The following is a 17,808-nucleotide window of genomic DNA, read 5'->3' as shown; positions in this document are numbered from 1 at the left end:
ACTTCGAGGGCCTTTTGTAGAAACAAACAAACAAACAAATAAAAGAACAGAAAAAGAACAAAAAAAAACTCAAGAAGAAAGACACGGACGCAGGATGGTGGGACAAAACCGTCAAATGAACAAAAAATTAATTAAAAGATTTCAAAAAAAAAAAAGCACAGCGGCCGCTCTTACCTCCATCCGACCTCTGTAAACCTTGGTCTCGAATCAAGTCCTGAAAGCGAGAGGTGAAAAGACTTTTGAAAAAAATAAACATTTTGAAAGAAATAAAATAAAATAAAAATCACTTCTGAAAAACACAAAAAAACATTAATGGTTATGTAGGCTACAACAAAAAACATTATACTAATTTCACATACTTTTTTTGAAGGCATAGCTGTAACATTTTCAGTCCAAAATATAATAATGTAAAACATATAAAAATAATATGCTTTTACTTTTTTTTTTACGTTCATTAAATACGCAGGAATAAAAATGAGGAAATGGCCGGTATTTTTTTATTATCTGTCAACAAACTGTAACCCTTCCGGGAACATTGACCGGTAACTAAAAATCCAAGTGACAAATGACCAAAACAAACGGGATAGCTATAATAAGCTGTCTGTAATATATGTAAATACAAAGCATAAGTTGAAGTTTTGGGTCCTGGTCACACCTCCAGGGAATTAGTAGCGTGAAATAGTCACTATCGATGCTAAAGCTAAAATAAATGTAAAAAATGAATAAAAGCTTGCCAAATACAAAACAGTGAAACAAACAGAAGGACAGTTAATTACACTTTACTTCCTCACTTTACTAACAACTTGTTACCATTTGTCGTCTGGCGATTCAAGGCCGCTCGAATATTAGCTTGCTCCGTTTTCGACTCTGACAGACCCCTTCAAAGAACTCTAGGTGCAGCAATTTCCCGTGCCACCGGAAGCAAACGCATACGTTTCAATTCATTGGGAACGAAATACCATACTCACAAAATATCTAACTGAACATTAAACTCTTATTTCTGAATAACGACGGTGGCCGACCGCTTCTCCGCCTGCACTCAGGTCCCCCCGCGGCACGACGCCTACATGCTAATGCTAACCTTGGCTAGCGGCGACATCTTGTGACACTACATAGAAACTACAATGGAAGACTTGTGGATATGTCCAATAGGTTGGTATTAAGTATTGTTTGAATAGTTCACAATGTTGCAGTGTGAGCTACGTTGTTGTGCACTGTTTCTCTTCACGGAAGCTCTTAACCTAGGCATACTAGTTCTGAAATAATTTCAAATCAATATTCCGTCTCAAAGTATTATTTTATTTAGGAAGTAGCCGTGTAAAAAGCAGCAAGTTTAAGGACCGGCCAGCCGGTCATTATCGTAAAATAACCTGTCGGGGGCGAATGGGTTACTTATTTACCCCAACGCAAACACACGTTGGCCACTTACGTCGATGTTGACAGGCTCGATGGTGTTGATATGCACGTTGGGCGCGGACGAGGAGCGGTCCCGCTGCCCAAACTGGTTGCGGTGGTCCTCCTCGCTGCTGGGCCGGAAACTCTGCGGGATGGGGATGGACTTGGACGGGGACACAGTGGCATGGCAGAAGGACCTAGCGAGGGGGGATGGAAGGTAGATTCATTATAAGCAAGGATTTCTGAAGGCTGGCTGTTGTCAACATGGTTTGGAAAGGGAGGAATATCGCCAAAGAATCTGTCCATGGTGACACTGAGCAGCACTGTACGTTTCCATGCAGTTTTACATCCAAAATAATTTAATACAGACAGCCAGAAATTATTTCTCCCCAAATATTAGATGAATTAATGACTAAATGACAGAGACTGTTCGATCAGATTTTCTTTACACTTTACTGCATAGATTTGACCAAATTTGTGATCAGAATAAACAAATATATATATATATAAAAAAAGAAAAGAAAATAAAAAAACATTATGCTTTTTCATTTATCTATTGAGCAAAAGGATCCAACATCAAATGTCTTTGTTGGAAAAGTTGTGAACCTTTGCTTTATATACTGTATAACACAAGTACAATGTTTTTTGTTGTTATTTGTTTAATTGGGTTCTCTTTATATATGTTTAGGAATTTTTAGGACTTTAGGAGTAAATACTAGTTTAGTACTGTAGTTTAAAACTACAGTAATCGGAACTTAAATTGAATCTTAGATTAGGAAGTCTAGGATGAATGAATTAACACCATCTTTGAATGGAGATTTCAACAAGGACGCCAGGCAAGTCTACTGTCAACAAGGAGGTTTCACGTGGATCCGGATCGATCTAAATGTGCTGCCAATAAAAATTAAAATAAACATAAATTCTAAATGGTTACCACACATTAACCGCTGTAAAGGCTGCTCATGTGTGTGACGGAGGGGATCTGAAAGCGGTCCTCCTACCCGGTGGAGTCCGACGGGGGCAGTGACGGACAGGCCTCAGACACGGGGGTCGTGCCCTCCAATGACACCTCCTCCTGGGTGAGGGGGTGGTGCTCGAAGAACTTGGACACCAGCAGCAGGCTGCAACGGAGCACAGTGCAAAATAAGGCTGGCATACATACGCGTGTCTTTACAGCAACATCATCTCTGGCACTGAAGTTAAAGCATCTGGAACGCGGCTTTGGAAGTTTGGTTGAGGCAGACATGTGACCAAGTCCCTCTAATCCAAGTCAGGTCCCAAGTCAGGTCCCAAGTCAAGTCACTTCCTTCCCCCCCAAGACACTGCAGTCTTACCTGCAGCATCCAGTCTTTATAAAGAGAAAAGACTATTATTGGACAATCTATCTAACCTGTTCAAAAATGATGACAATGAACTGAATTTGTATTATAAAGAGGGATTTTCAGTGAAATAAGTGTAATCAATAAATAAACAAAAGACTTTACAAAAGCTTATTTATTTCTTAATTTCTTCTCAATCAAAAAATATATTGCTTGTTTGACTACTGATCAAATTTTATCTTTAATTTAGACTTTTTAATGGAGAATTGTTTTAAAAAGCTGTCTCAAGGGGTGGCAAAGGGTGGTATCGGGCAATATGACTGCCCCCCCAATATGATTACCCCCCCCACCCACCCCAACACCATTGGGCTAGAAGCAGAGGTTCCTAACCACCGCAACTTTACATTAGACCAGCTCCGCGGGCAGCGGACCAGCTCCCCAGCAGACCAGCTCAAGTAAAAACAGTCAGGACCAGTCAGCCCCCCCTGACTGGTTCCTGGTCCAACCTGTGCCACGTTTTAAAAAACCTGGAACTGCCTCTGCCAATGATGGCAATGCCATTCCCATTGTGCGCTCACATACCGGGTAACGTCACACTGGCACTTGCAATTTTCTTGGCCGATTCCGATTTCCGATTTTCACAAGTCTGACCGGCCAATTCAGATTTTGGCCAATTCAGATTTTCATCCAATTGTATGTTAATAATAAAACATTGTTTATTCAATTACTTTTACACTGTCGTCCGATCATTTTGAGTTTATATGCGTGATTGGAGAAACCAAATTTTCTTATCATCTGGTCGCACTGCAGCTGCAACTTTAATTTACCACAATAGTGAGATTGCTGATTTTGACACCGTGTGTTTATTATTGTTCATTATTCACGATGGAACAATAATAGAACATGGAACCGTCACTAAGTTCCAATAAAATAGAATATGGGATTGTCACCAAGTTTCAGTATAATTCAACCTGTAACTCTCACTGACTTTTAGTCGGACACAACATATAACTAACATGAAAATCTTCAAATGAAAGTCTTTCACTTTTAAGTGCAAATTTACCTATTATATTCAAATGGTACTTGTCATTCCAAAATAAATAGCAATCATAGCAAAAAAAAAGTTATAATGATAAATGGCCGACTCTTCTCACTCTCGTTCACTGGAACAATAATAGAACATGGAACCGTCACTAAGTTCCAATAAAATAGAATATGGGATTGTCACCAAGTTTCAGTATAATTCAACCTGTAACTCTCACTGACTTTTAGTCGGACACAACATATAACTAACATGAAAATCTTCAAATGAAAGTCTTTCACTTTTAAGTGCAAATTTACCTATTATATTCAAATGGTACTTGTCATTCCAAAATAAATAGCAATCATAGCAAAAAAAAAGTTATAATGATAAATGGCCGACTCTTCTCACTCTCGTTCACTGGAACTCACCGTGCATTAAACCAACAGAATCAAATTGAGCGACTCATTTTACTGAGTGACCCGTCAAGAACTGAGTCTCAAAAAAAAGTCGAACCTTTCATCATAAGCAGCTTGTACACTAAGAACAACCAGAGCAGACGCTCTGCTGTAGTGACAGCTATAGATACGCAGTCTGCACAATTTTGGAATATTGTCAGGGGACGGATAAATAATTGATCTAATCTTCTTCGTTTACCTTGAAGTACCTCGAAACAGCCGTCATTTTCTTTCTTTTACTCTCTTTTTTGAGCGTCAAGTACTCAACTACGCTACATTACGTTGTATCAGGTTTGAGTATTGGCGCATTTTTACGAGTAGAGTACAGTACATGAAAACAGTATTAGGCGGGTAAATTAGACCAGCACAGAATCTGAAAATATATCCGACACTGATCGGCCGGTGAAAACCGACCAATTCCGGCCACTGGCCGATCAATCGGTGCGTCTCAGGTTTCATATGTTAACATTACGATCACATTTTTGTGCTTTATAATAACTCTCCAACTTCTCATTTTACCTCAGCAATGCAGCTTTACACCTCCGTGTATAATAAAGTACCACTGCGTATCAGTGGATGTTGAGTGAGGAGAGAGGGAGGGGAGGGCTTACGGAACCATAGGAGTCTGCATCTGGTCCAATCCGAGGGATGTAGATTAAATACCCAATAAATGTACAGTACTGTTTTGTATTGATTCATTGATTGATTTCCGTCATAAAATTACAATAAAATCCTATTGCATTCATTCACTGATGGCAGTGGCCGATGATTTTCCAGTGTTTCCCACACATACTTTACTTGGGCGGGCCGCCCATATATACTCACAGCCGCCAAAGTATATTTGGCGACCCATTTTAGCATTTTGTAGGGGAACTCAAAAAACTGTAAGTGATGGTGCATTCAGAGGAACTCGGAAAACATGGGTATCGACATCGACTTAATTGTAATTTTAAACTATTTCCAAACAAATTAACTAATAAAAAAAATAAAAAGGCCAAATATACAAAATACAGGATATACAAAAAAATATTCTATGCACAGACCTCAGAGTATGGTTATGGGTATAAATTAATTAAAATATAAATATAGGTAGATATACCATATAGGATGAAAATGAAATAATGAAACGTTATAATGTATTATTAAGTATTTAAATAGATTGCGCAGAATGACTAAATACGTAAAATAAAAACGTATTTAGGTTTTTTAGGTAATTCTTTCACGCTGTATGTAGTTGGGAGGTTTAAATACATGAAACAACATGACTTTGCAAGTAAGTTTACCATATTTGTGTACTACACATTGTTACTCATTTGTGCAGTACTTAAGTCCCGAGGAAATCCTATAACTTACATGAGAGCTTCAAATTGGCAATATACTGCAAAAAAAGAAAGAACCTCCCAAAAAAACAACTTGACTCTCAGCCAATGTGTTTCCTTTGGGGCTGGAGCAGGTCTAAATTGCTATCTTAAGCCTGAAATGTACTTCACAATGTCCACATGACGACATGAATGGATGTGGCAAATAATTTCTGGGAACGTCGACTTACTCTAACTGGTCGTAGTTGACACACATGAGGGGAACCTCCGTGCTGCAACGCTGGTGGAACTTGTAGCCACATGTCTGACAGCGGAAGCCCTGAAACAGGAGCTTCCGGCAGAAGTCGCAGAAGGCCAGCGTGAAGAAAGTTTTCCTCACCTGCCGCAACACACGCACGCACGCGCGCACACACACACACACACACACACACACACACACACACACACAAAGTGAGCGATAACAGTAATTAAGATGTAGTTCTCTATAGAGCTGGGCTTTTAAAATAGCTTATCTTCAATCAATTTTTCCAGTGTTACTCTCATCATGATTCGGACGATTCGTTCGCTGCAAACAAATCTTTGAAATGACTCGAAGGTCGGGAGTCACTCGGGCAAAACGGTGAATGAAACTTAAAATAATTTGGCTGACAACTAAATTCCAGTCCAAGGCAAATAAAGTATTGTGACCTTTGGCATAAGTCGCCAAAGTAAATAATTTGGACAGAACTGAATGATTCTGGTGGGAATCTGATTCACAATTCAGAGCCAACCCGACTCGTCTGAGTTATCGTTCATCGTTCACCGGAAGTCCTCGCTCACCCACCGTGTGCTACACCAAATGAATCAAACGAAGGAAGAGTCGAAAAATCCAACGACTCGTTTTTAACCGGTGAGTCATCAAGAACAGATTCTCAAATTTCATTACGGATATATACAGGGTATATACACTACTCACAAAAAGTTCGGGATATTTGGCTTTCGGGTGAAATTTATGGAAAATGTAAAAAGTTCACGCTACAGTGATATTATATCCTAAAAATAGGGCATTTAAGTAGAAGCATGCAATGGTGATTTCCTCATCTCAAACAATTTATTGAAACAAAAGCCAACAGCAGTGGTGGGTTTACCACAACAAAAAATGTCAATGTCTCAATAACTTGTCATGTGCCCTTGAGCATCAATTACAGCTTGACAAGGACTTCTCATGCTGTTCACAAGTCGACTTGTTGTCTGCTGAGGCCTGGCCCCCCACTCTTCTTGAAGGGCGGCCCTCAGGTCATTGAGGTTCTGGGGTACAGAGTTACGAGCCTCTACACGGCGACTCAGCTGATCCCATAGGTTTTCTATGGGATTCAGGTCTGGAGAAAGTGCCGGCCACTCCATTTGAGGTACAACAGTCTCCAGCAGCCGTTCCCTAATGATGCAACCTCCATGAGCTGGAGCATTGTCGTCCATGAAGATGAAATGAGGCCTGTGTTGTTCATGCAGGGGCAAAACCACTGGATGAATGATGTTATTCAGGTAGTGTGGGCTTGTCACTGTACCTTTCACAAAGTGTAGGGCAGTTCTGTATTGACTAGACACACCTGCCCACACTGTAACACCACCACCACCAAAGGCTCGTCTGGTGACAACAGTGGCTGATGCATAGCGCTCTCCTTGACGTCTCCAACATCGGTGGCGGCCATCATTTCTGCTCAGCGTGAATTGACTTTCATCAGAGAACAGCATTGAGGCCACTGGTCCCTCGTCCAGCGTAGATGCTCCCTGGGCCATGCAAGACGATGATGCCTGCGCCTGGTGGTGTGGTCAGGTACCCTTGCAGGTCGTCTAGCACGCAGACCACGCTGATGTCAACGGTTTCGAATGGTCTGACGTGACACTTGGGTGCCTCTCACCTCCCTTAAATGTGCCTGGAGTTGAGTGGCATCATCAACCGGTTCCGCAGGGCACTGTTCACAATGAAGCGCTCATCAGTGTGGGATGTGGCCAAAGGACGTCCACTTCTATGTCTTTCTGTGACTCTTCCAGTCTCTCTGTTGCAACCTGCTGATGACACTGTGACACTCTAAGCTCAGTGGCCACTTCCCTCTGAGAACATCCTGTTTGAAGCCTCGCAATGGCGAGGTACTGTTGATCAGTTGTTAGGTGTTGTCTTGGTCTCATGATGTCAAAATGTGAACAGCATGATGAAGAGGACTGTTTAAATACCAATTCTAATTGAACCAGGAAATGTATTGGTCGATTCATGGATCAAACACCTGTTGTGAATTTTTCCGTTCAGCTCCTTGTTAGAGAACAGCAAAAAGTACTGAAACATTGAACAGTTGGACATGTGCATTCAAAAGTTTAGAGAAGGTCAAATTAAGTTCACCTGTAAAGGTTATAGTGCATTTTAGGTTCATCCTGGAATTTCACCCGAAAGCCGAATATCTCTAACTTTTTGTGAGTAGCGTATCTCCTTGTGAACATTTTGGCGATCAATGATCCAATATTGGCCAGCTATAGTGAAAAAGTTGTTATAATGGGGTCATTTTGGACCGCATAATAACTTGGATATGAAAAAACGCGATGCAAACGAACCGACATGAGCGAAACACATGGCTCCAGCCGTTACTTGTGACCCCACAGTGAAGAGCGGACTCACAAAGTTATGCGTGGTCAAGGGCACGTTCTCCAGCACTTCCACGTGGAGCTCCTCCCCCGTGAGCCAGGAGATGTCCGTGTCCCAGCCGATGGGCTTCTTCTCTCTGAAACGGGAGGCATCCAGTTTGAGGTAGCGGGTTGGAACTCCACATTAGGAGCCCTATCAACCCAACAAGACTCGACTGCGGTGTCACCTTTTCTACTGTAGTTTTGTACTGTTCCATTTTCTTTTCCAGCTTTTACACAAACATGATGATGCACTTTTCTTTATGTAAGGCTGTTTACATTTTATTTTACCAAATTAAAACTTTTGCTGCACTTCAGACTGAAATTGCAGTTGTCAATTGTCTATTTGTCTTGCTCTGGATAAGTTCAGTCATCCAGAGAGGCACGTTTTCGGAAAATTCTCACAAATACTACTGATTTGGGAGTGATGAGAGCATTGGCGAAAAAATAGGAAAATCCCAAAATCTGTCTATCACTCATCTACAATTTTAGATTAACTTTGCGATGCTGGTCTTTTATTTTGGGGGAAAAAAAAATAAAAAAAGTTTGAAACTGCAACATATTGCTGTCATGACCTCACATCAAAAACCAATCGTTGTGAGCTAAGTCAAATCCTACTATTTAAATAGTACCAGTCCCACTATAATTCCCATTAGTTAGCATAGTGCTGCTTCATGTTAACGCGTGTAGATAGGTGTAAATTTGGTTATTTCTTATCTCACTGAATTTGTATCCCTTTCTCGACCGCATCCTTTTTTTTGCTGTAACGCCTGAATTTCCCTGAGGGGATTTATAAAGGGTTATTTTTTTCTTATCTTATCAAATCAAAGTAAATCTTATGAGACTGTCACTCGCTACTACACTCAACCTTTCCACTTCATTTATATACACCACACACACACACACACACACACACACACACACACACACACACACACACACACACACACACACACACACACACACACACACACACACACACACACACACACACACACACCTGGATATCCTTTAATTAACCAGGTAGAAAAATCTATTGAGATTAAAATCTCTTTTTGAAGAGTGACCTGGCCAAGAGAGCAGCATAAACAATTGTTGCAAAATTTACTTGAATTTCCCCAAAGTAATCAGTTCATTTTACATTCAGTATTATCAGTACGTTATTACAGGAAGAAGGGGCAGCGTATTTAAAAGCTTTTTTGCCGAATTCTGTTCTAACTCCGGGGACCAACATCTGCAGAATACTGTGACAGTGCAGGTTGTATTGATTTTGGCTTTTACACATGTTTGTACACAGGTAGGCAGGAACCAGCCCAAGGAGAGATGTATATATAAAAGCCAACCAATGCAAAAGAAAATGAGATGTTAACGCTTTGCCATTTGAAAATAGCATGAGTTTGGATTTGTCTGCATTTAACAGCAACTTAATGTGAGTTAAATGGGACTGAACAACATCATGGGCAGACTGCAGGAGTTCAAGGGTTTGTACTACTGATAACTGTATCATCTGCATAAAAATGGAATATAGCGTTTGATTACTTATGACAAAGATTATTCAGATATATGGAGAACAGAAGGGGTCCTAGTATGCAACCTTGGGGCACGCCTTTTCATACAGGGAGAAAGGAAGAGGAAGACCCGGCAAACAGGCCACATTGTGTTCTAGTTGACATGTCATTTGAAGACCAACTTACATCAAAAGCATTGTGGATTACCCTACTGTTCATTTTGAATAGTCTTGAATAATCCTCTTACCCATCCTGTATCCTGTAGACCGCACAGCATTCTGGGATGAGGCCGCGCATCATCAGAGCTTTCTTAAGCGAGTCCCGCACGATCATCCCACAGCGGGCAGGGACCTGGGGTAAGAGAAGTGAGGGAAAACATTAGTAAAATACAACCTTTTTCCTGCCACGGAACTTTGTGGAGCAAAATAATCAGACAGCACGCCACTATCCTGTTAACCACTAAAGACATCAGAAACATGTAGAACTGTCCTTATTATGATGGCCTCCTTGTAGTCAGTCATGCAAACCTCGCGAACGATCCATTCGAAGTTGGGAGCCACCCCTTCCAAGGCGAAAAAGGCATTTTGCACAATGTGTATCGAATGTGACCGATTTACTTTTTGCATTAGACCGATAAGAAATTATTTTGACAGAATTAAAATGGTTCTTGGGAGAGCTCCGAGCCAACTGACCCTTCCGACTCTCATTCGCTGGAAGCCCTCCCCCGCTCACCAACCGAGGCAAACGAACGAGTCAGAAAACTGAACGGCTCTTTTTTACAGAGTCACTTGTCAAGAACCAAATCTCAAAAGAGAGTCGACCCTTGCATTGCTACGAATAGCCCTCACTTTCAGAGAGGAACTTGTTCTTCTGGAGCTGCCATTCTATCTGGAACTGAGGAATTTGATTAATTAGTGCGGCCTTGCAATTTTGATCTTGCAACACGAGCGCCGATTTCCATGCTTTATTGGAATGTGAAAATCTGTCACAGGCAGCCAGCGGCTAAAAATGTAATAATGAATTGGCCAAATTGTTGCCGCTGCCAAATCTATCGACTCATTTTGGGGTGGGTTCATTTCAGGTTTTCTGCCTGCAATCCAACATAGCTATACCCAGCGCTGCGCCGCTAATCAGAGTAAAAAGGGGGTCACCTACATTCCGTCAGTTCTTTCAGTCTCAGTCCATTCGGTGCCACATTTGTTTTTAGAGAAGAAAAGAAAACATAGGTGTACAGAGCGGAGGAAAAAAACCGACCTTGTTTGAATTACAGGGAAAACTCCAGGGAAAACACATTTTGTTTGGTGTTACCTCACATTGGGCATTGGGGAAATGAATGCATGGGTAATTTGATGGGCTGTGATGGACCTAAATCATCGCTGTTGCGAGTCACGTCTTCCCTGTTGGCCCCAAGATACAAGTTAAAAGAACAAGGTTAAGAAAATTGATCCAACGTTTTAACTCCTATGACTACAATTTGGACCAAATTTGCATCAATCTCTGAATTTTTGGGCAGTTGGGACCGATTTTCCTACTCTGAGATGCTTGAGAAAAAACAGGTCCTCTTTGAGACTAATATAAGGCAACCCTCAAGATCTCATCTACTGTAACTGAATAAATAACGAAAAAAATAATACAAAAGAGAGACCTACCACCGTTCTCTGTTTGTTCGGCAGGAACACCCTGACAATGGGCTTCTGCGGCGAGCGGGGGTTAGCCAGGGTGGTGTCCACGGGGGTCTGCAGGACCGCCAAGGTGTTGGGGGCCGAGGGGAAGGCCTGCGCGGCGCCGGCGCAGACCCCCGTCCCCCCGCAGCCCCCCACCTTGACGTCAAGCAGGAGCGGAGGGGCCGGCGGTGTTGGCGACGGGCAGGAGAGGTCGGGGCTGTTGCCCATGGCCTCCAGGAGCTGCTGCTCGCGCTGCTGCAGGGCGTCCAGCTTGCTGGTGTACTCCTCGTAGGCCTGGAAGGCAAACCGCAAGGAGGAGGATTGAATGACACTCGTAGAGGATTTTTTTTTTTTTTTTTTTTGCAGACAAAGTAAAAACAACCCGCGACCCCCTTACCTCGAGATATATGGATGGAGGGTTGTGTTCGCCTCCGAACTTTTCCAGAAGGGCCTCCAAGTGCTCCTGCGTCAGCTTTATCATCTGCTTGATGTTCCAGATCTGCCGGGAGAACATTGCAGAAACGAAGAAAGAAACGATCGTCACCTCTTCACAATCTCTCCACAAAGTGCCGAAGCGTGTCAAATTAGCAGAGCACTTTCTGAACGGCACGGGGGAGCGAGGGGAAGCGTACTACGGCAAAACATGATATGTTGCTATGGTGATGTACAAAGACCCCAATAAAATATATTTAACTAAATAATTTTGTGTGTTATTATATATCCAAATTTGAGTAATGTGTGCAGATATAAAAATGCAGTTTATTATTAATATTTTTTTGCAAACTTAAATTTATATTTATAGATTCCCTCCAAAACTTATTTTCATTCATAGTTGGTTAACTTTACACAAGTCAGCTATAAAGCATCATATTCAACTCTGAGAAGATTTGACAATGGATGATCTTGCATTACGGATATATTTATGGATATAGTTATGTGGCTTCGAGAGAGCGTGCATCTCTAAAGATCTGTTTCCTGGTCGTGAGCAATGATCTGTTAACTGGGAGTGGTCAATGCTTGATCACCTGGGTTCCACTGGCAATAGATACTGTTCTTTTATTATGAACTATTCTTATTTTATTATAATATTATATAAGTAATAATTCGGAGCCGCAACTTAACCGGACCAACCGCGTCACCACCATGTCCAAACCCTCCGTCTGCTTCCTCGCTTCAAGTACCAAACAGTATGGAATTATAAATACGAAAAAAAATACCTTTATATCAATCCACGGTTTTTATTTAAGCGATTTAAGTGAGATATTCCAGAGAAAACGGCAGCAACTGAGTCCCACTCCAAAACTCCGGGTCCCCGGCAGCCGCGGTAGACATGCACAGTAGCATGCCTACAAAACATCCGGATGCAATTTCATTGCGAAGGATGGCAAAAAGTTTAAATATTTGAACTTTGCATGGCAATCGTGTACCATTGCCATTGCCGTGTTCTCTGCTGGTCTGCCGTCATGCTCTCGTCCACTAAGATGACTTCTGGTTTGCTGTCTCTCATCTGCCGCGTTCCATGTGAATGCAGCATTAGCGGTATATTTTGGAGAAATGCTGATTGTGTGATACAAACGAAAACTTTTCCTCCTCAGTTAAAGCTACTTGTTGATTGGTAGCCACTTAATAACAAATGTTCACTAAATCAAAATAGAATTAATTTTTTAAATGAATGAATAATTCTTAAGAGTATCAAAACATTTTGGCGGCAAATAAAATGCAAAGCCAGCAATGGCAGATTCTTGCAATGCTTGGCCTCCCCCGTTTTATATACACAGATGATTTATGCGCTTTAAAGGGAATTGTTTGGTGCGTCTTATCTGTCGTCATCTTCCTGCAATGTATGCTACTTTCATACTTCATATCTGGGCCATACAGAGAACTAATTATGCCTGACAAATCTGTCTTTCTCACCCCGTCCACGCAAAAAGTTAAATTTGAACTTTTCCACTGACAATCCATATAATGTAATAGGGAATTCCGAGTGTGCCTCTTACTGAATCATCAAACATACCGCAGGTGTCACACAGCTTTTCTTCTAAACCATTGGAACTGGGACTGATCAGTTGGGTTTTTCCCCTGTCGTTTACATCATCCGGTGACCCCCGCGATAATCGAACAACCGTAGAAAGAAAATGTTAAAATTGAGTCTTAAGTTGTCCATCTACTCTCCCTTGGACGACAGATCGAAGAGGTTAGAAGATTTGTCACGGTCTTACTTAAAACAGTGTAACCCAATGATTTTCCCCCCTAGGGGAGCCAAATGGGGGGGCCGAGGCTTTGTCGAGGGGGCATATGAAGTCATAAAATCATTACATTTAATTTAAAAACAACAATAACACAAAATCTTGAGTTTAGCCAAGAAAATGCAGTTTAGGTGACTAATAAAATGTAGAAACAAGTCCAGGTGAATTTACCAATAAGTTTAGGGGCAAGATAATTAAGATTATGGCTTAGTTCAATGTGATGAACCTCAGCTGGATTCTTCAGTGTGGGGATTTTAAATTCATAAGCAAGTGTGCTGATACATATCAATATTGTACAAATATCTTTCATATTCTCCCCTAGACACAGGATTTGTATTCGAGACGTTCAGATAAGTAGTTTTCACGCAGGCACTTTCTTATCCTTCAGCTTCCCTATACTGTGGAGGAACCTGTGTGGAGGCCTACTGCAGATCCAACAACAAGGACCAGTATTTGGCAGCTACAGGCAAACTGAGGGTGCGGGGCCAGAGGCATTGCACAATAATCATCCTACCAATACTAGCAATGCACAGATGCCACTCCTTCACCGCCGACACCATTTCCTCCAAAGCACTTCACTTTTAAGTACGGAAAGCCGATCTGATTCATTAGTTTGACTGAACAGCATGGGGCTTACATACACAGTATGTTTGAGGCGACTTGGCAGCGGAATTTTGAATGGGGTCATATTTTCCTCATAGCCTAAATTGACCAATATCCGATACAGGACTAATAGCCGATACCCGTATCAATATACGGGACTTCCTGTCAAATCAATTTCAACAGGTGAGATGTCTACGTCTTCAGGTGAGATGTCTTAAAAACTTTAGGTAAATATGACAGAGGGGAAGGCAGAAGACCGACTCACACTCTTAGATCGTTCTATCTGATAATACAACAATTGGGTCTTTTGGGACGGTATTAGGTCACACTACAATTTCTGACGCACAACATGGACCTTCAATGAGGAGTGAAATGGACATTTGGAATCTGGTGTCCTGTCCCCGCGTGCACCGGTTTTCACCATAAACCAGGCCTGTGCGGACCGAGCGCAGGAAGGAGGGATGTTCAGCCGGTCAGTGCTGTTTGGTGGTCAGCGTACGGGAGCATTGCTGTAGAGAAGGACACCGGGTGACTGTGTGGTGTCCAGTGCGCAATATATGCCTCGTAATGGCACCTGCACCGTGGATGTAAAGCCAGCGCCGAGGCAGCTCTGGAGCTAAAACACAGAACGCACGACTCCACTTTAGCCCCCCCCCCCCATCCCCAACACCACCATCCCCTTGGAGACGACACTCGGGTCTATGGATCCCTATTGATGATCGGGAGGGGTGGGAGGGGTGGGAGGTGGCTGGGGAGAGAAAGGAGGGAGGATCGATCCAAATTGGTGTATGGGTAGTGTGTCAACACAGCGTTAGCCTAGCCCCAGAGCCGAGCCGAGCCGAGCCGTGCAGCCAGGCTGGAGCAGGGAGCAGCCCCGGCCGGCTGCAGCTGCAGTGAAGCCCCGCAGAAATAAAGCGTGGAGCCGCCGTTGGAGGAAAAAAGCAGGCCCGGGATAGCAATAATAATAACAATAATAATGACAACAATAATGATAATGATGATGATGATGATACAATTTAAGAATGAATTTACTCGGTGCTCGTCGGTGCTTTTCCATTGAAAATTAACAAACAAAAATAAACACGTAAACGGGCGACGTTTGATTTTAGAGAGAGAGAGAGAGAGAGAGAGTGTGTGTGTGTGTGTGTGTGTTCGTGTGTGTGTGTGTGTGTGTGTGTGTGTGTGTAGTCTGCGCCCCCCCGCGATGCAACGCGTCCCCCCTCCCCAGCTAAACACCACCTATGGGCCGGATCACAGCCCGGTGTTTCCTGGACATTTTACATCCAGTTTCTACCCCCACGGTCTCTCCGTGATCCGCTCCCTCTATGTCCACCACTCCCCCCCCCCCCCCCCCCCCCGCTCCTCCTCCTCCTCCTCCTCCACCTCCACCACCACCACCACCACCACCACAACCCCCTCCTCCTCCTCCTCCTCCTCCTCCTCCTCCACCCCCCGTGCGGTGCTGTGCGGTGCTGTGCGGCGGCGGCGGCGGCGGCGGCGGCCCCCCCCCCCGAGTACCTCCTCGTCCTGCGGACATCCAGGGAGATCCACCGCGGGGCAGGTGGGGTCGAGGCCGGCGCCCAGCTCGCCCGGTCCCCGCTGCCTGCTCTCCTCGTCCTCCGGCTCGCGGTCCATGGCGTCTCCGTTGAAGACGGACGGTGGAGACTCGGCGCTGCTCAACGCCGCCATTTTACTGCGAGAAAAACGGAGTGGGGAGAGGGAAAAAAAAAAAATAATAAAGAGAGGGAAGGAGGGACGTGAGAGGCGGCCGTACGGGAGGGGGAGACAGAGACGCACAAGCGGTGTTCGGGGGTGGGGGGCGTTGAATGACGGTCACAGGTTTGGTTTAGGTGTAAAGATATTATTATTATTATTATTATTATTATTATCTGTTACAACAAACCGCTTGCATTTATTTAAGGAGGGAAATGTTTTTTATATAATTCATGCATAAATAAAAACAATATATTGTGAAAGTATTGCTATCACTGCTGTCCTTGTTATTGTCACATTACTACTGTTTTTTTCTCATCTTTAGGTTCATATTTCTGGTTTACTGTTTAGGCTTACTGTCATTTCTTTAGTTGTTGTATATATATATATATATACCAAATGTATTTTAAGTTTCTTTTTTTTTGGGTCATTTTTATTTATATATTTGACTTTAGTGTATATTGCTATATTTTATTGTTTTATTGTTACATTGTTCCATATATTGCAATAATTTGTGCTTATTTTTTCTGTGAGCTGTTGTGTCACTATATCATCTATTTACATGACCATGTGCTACATTGTGCATTGGTTATTTTATATTTTACATTTCATTGAAATACAAAATAAAAGCTGTTTATTGCTTATTAGAATTTCTACATGTATATTTAATTTATTTAGTATATATATTCTTACTTCTGTACAACTTAATGTTCACCTTTGAGCTGCTCTAACACCCAAATATCCTCTGAATTTTCAGAATTGAATAGTATCATTTTGCAGTATCTGATAAAACAGCACTGCATCTTGTATGACTATCTATTCTGTACACCTCTGGGAGTGATAAGCATTAGCGCCCAGACGCCTCAAATAATGCAAAATAAATAAAGATCATTTTAAAGTAGATCTTAGAGTTGTCAGAAATAATATAGCGGCACTGAATTCTGTCTGATGATATCATGCACTATTGACTTTAAACATTGGCTATTATGTTCGGTTTAGTAACTATTGTGAATAATCTCTGGGTGCGTTGCGAAGACATTTCACTGCATATATACTACTCACAAAAAGTAAGGGATATTCGGTTTTCGGGTGGAATTTCAGGATGAACCTAAAATGCACCATAACCGTAAACAGGTGAACTTAATTTGACCTTCTCTAAACTTTTGAATGCACATGTCCAACTGTTCAATGTTTCAGTACTTTTTGCACAACTTGCTGTTCTCTAACAAGGAGCTGAACGGAAAAATTCACAACAGGTGTTTGATCCATGAATCGACCAATACATTTCCTGGTTCAATTAGAATTGGTATTTAAACAGTCCTCTTCATCATGCTGTTCACATTTTGACATCATGAGACCAAGACAACACCTAACAATTGATCAACAGTACCTCACCATTGCGAGGCTTCAAACAGAATGTTCTCAGAGGGAAGTGGCCACGGCCACTGAGCTTAGAGTGTCACAGAGTGTCATCAGCAGGTTGCAACAGAGAGACTGGAAGAGTCACAGAAAGGCATAGAAGTGGACGTCCTTTGGCCACATCCCACACTGAGCGCTTCATCGTGAACAGTGCCCTGCGGAACCGGATGATGATGCCATTCAACTCCAGGCACATTTAAGGGAGGTGAGAGGCACCCAAGTGTCACGTCAGACCATTTGAAACCATTTCCATCAGCGTGGTCTGCGTGCTAGACGACCTGCAAGGGTACCTGACCACACCACCAGGCACAGGCATCATCGTCTTGCATGGCCCAGGGAGCATTTACGCTGGACGAGGGACCAGTGGCCTCAGTGCTGTTCTCTGATGAAAGTCCATTCACGTTGAGCAGAAATGATGGCCGCCAACGATGTTGGAGACGTCAAGGAGAGCGCTATGCATCAGCCACTGTTGTCACCAGACGAGCCTTTGG

The 17,808-nt window shown here is 42.6% G+C and overlaps 1 protein-coding gene across 1 annotated transcript in view; it reads right to left on the bottom strand.

Annotated features, from left to right (window-relative positions):
- Nucleotides 1-15,874, bottom strand: part of braf (B-Raf proto-oncogene, serine/threonine kinase) — a gene marked incomplete at its 5' end in the record, with an annotated part of 33,069 nt that extends 17,195 nt beyond the window's left edge. The window contains 9 exons of the mRNA XM_080022679.1: nucleotides 175-214; nucleotides 1,430-1,592; nucleotides 2,397-2,516; nucleotides 5,743-5,891; nucleotides 8,160-8,262; nucleotides 9,920-10,023; nucleotides 11,322-11,630; nucleotides 11,734-11,835; nucleotides 15,704-15,874. Of these exons, the coding sequence (XP_079878805.1) occupies nucleotides 175-214; nucleotides 1,430-1,592; nucleotides 2,397-2,516; nucleotides 5,743-5,891; nucleotides 8,160-8,262; nucleotides 9,920-10,023; nucleotides 11,322-11,630; nucleotides 11,734-11,835; nucleotides 15,704-15,874 (1,261 nt within the window). The remainder of the gene's footprint in view (nucleotides 1-174; nucleotides 215-1,429; nucleotides 1,593-2,396; nucleotides 2,517-5,742; nucleotides 5,892-8,159; nucleotides 8,263-9,919; nucleotides 10,024-11,321; nucleotides 11,631-11,733; nucleotides 11,836-15,703) is intronic.
- Between the last annotated feature and the right edge of the window lie 1,934 nt (nucleotides 15,875-17,808).

Source organism: Zeus faber (genome assembly GCF_960531495.2).
Source record: "Zeus faber genome assembly, chromosome: 21".
Lineage (NCBI taxonomy): Eukaryota > Metazoa > Chordata > Actinopteri > Zeiformes > Zeidae > Zeus > Zeus faber.
Note: the sequence above shows the minus strand (reverse complement) of the source record. Positions and strands in the feature narration are given on the sequence as shown.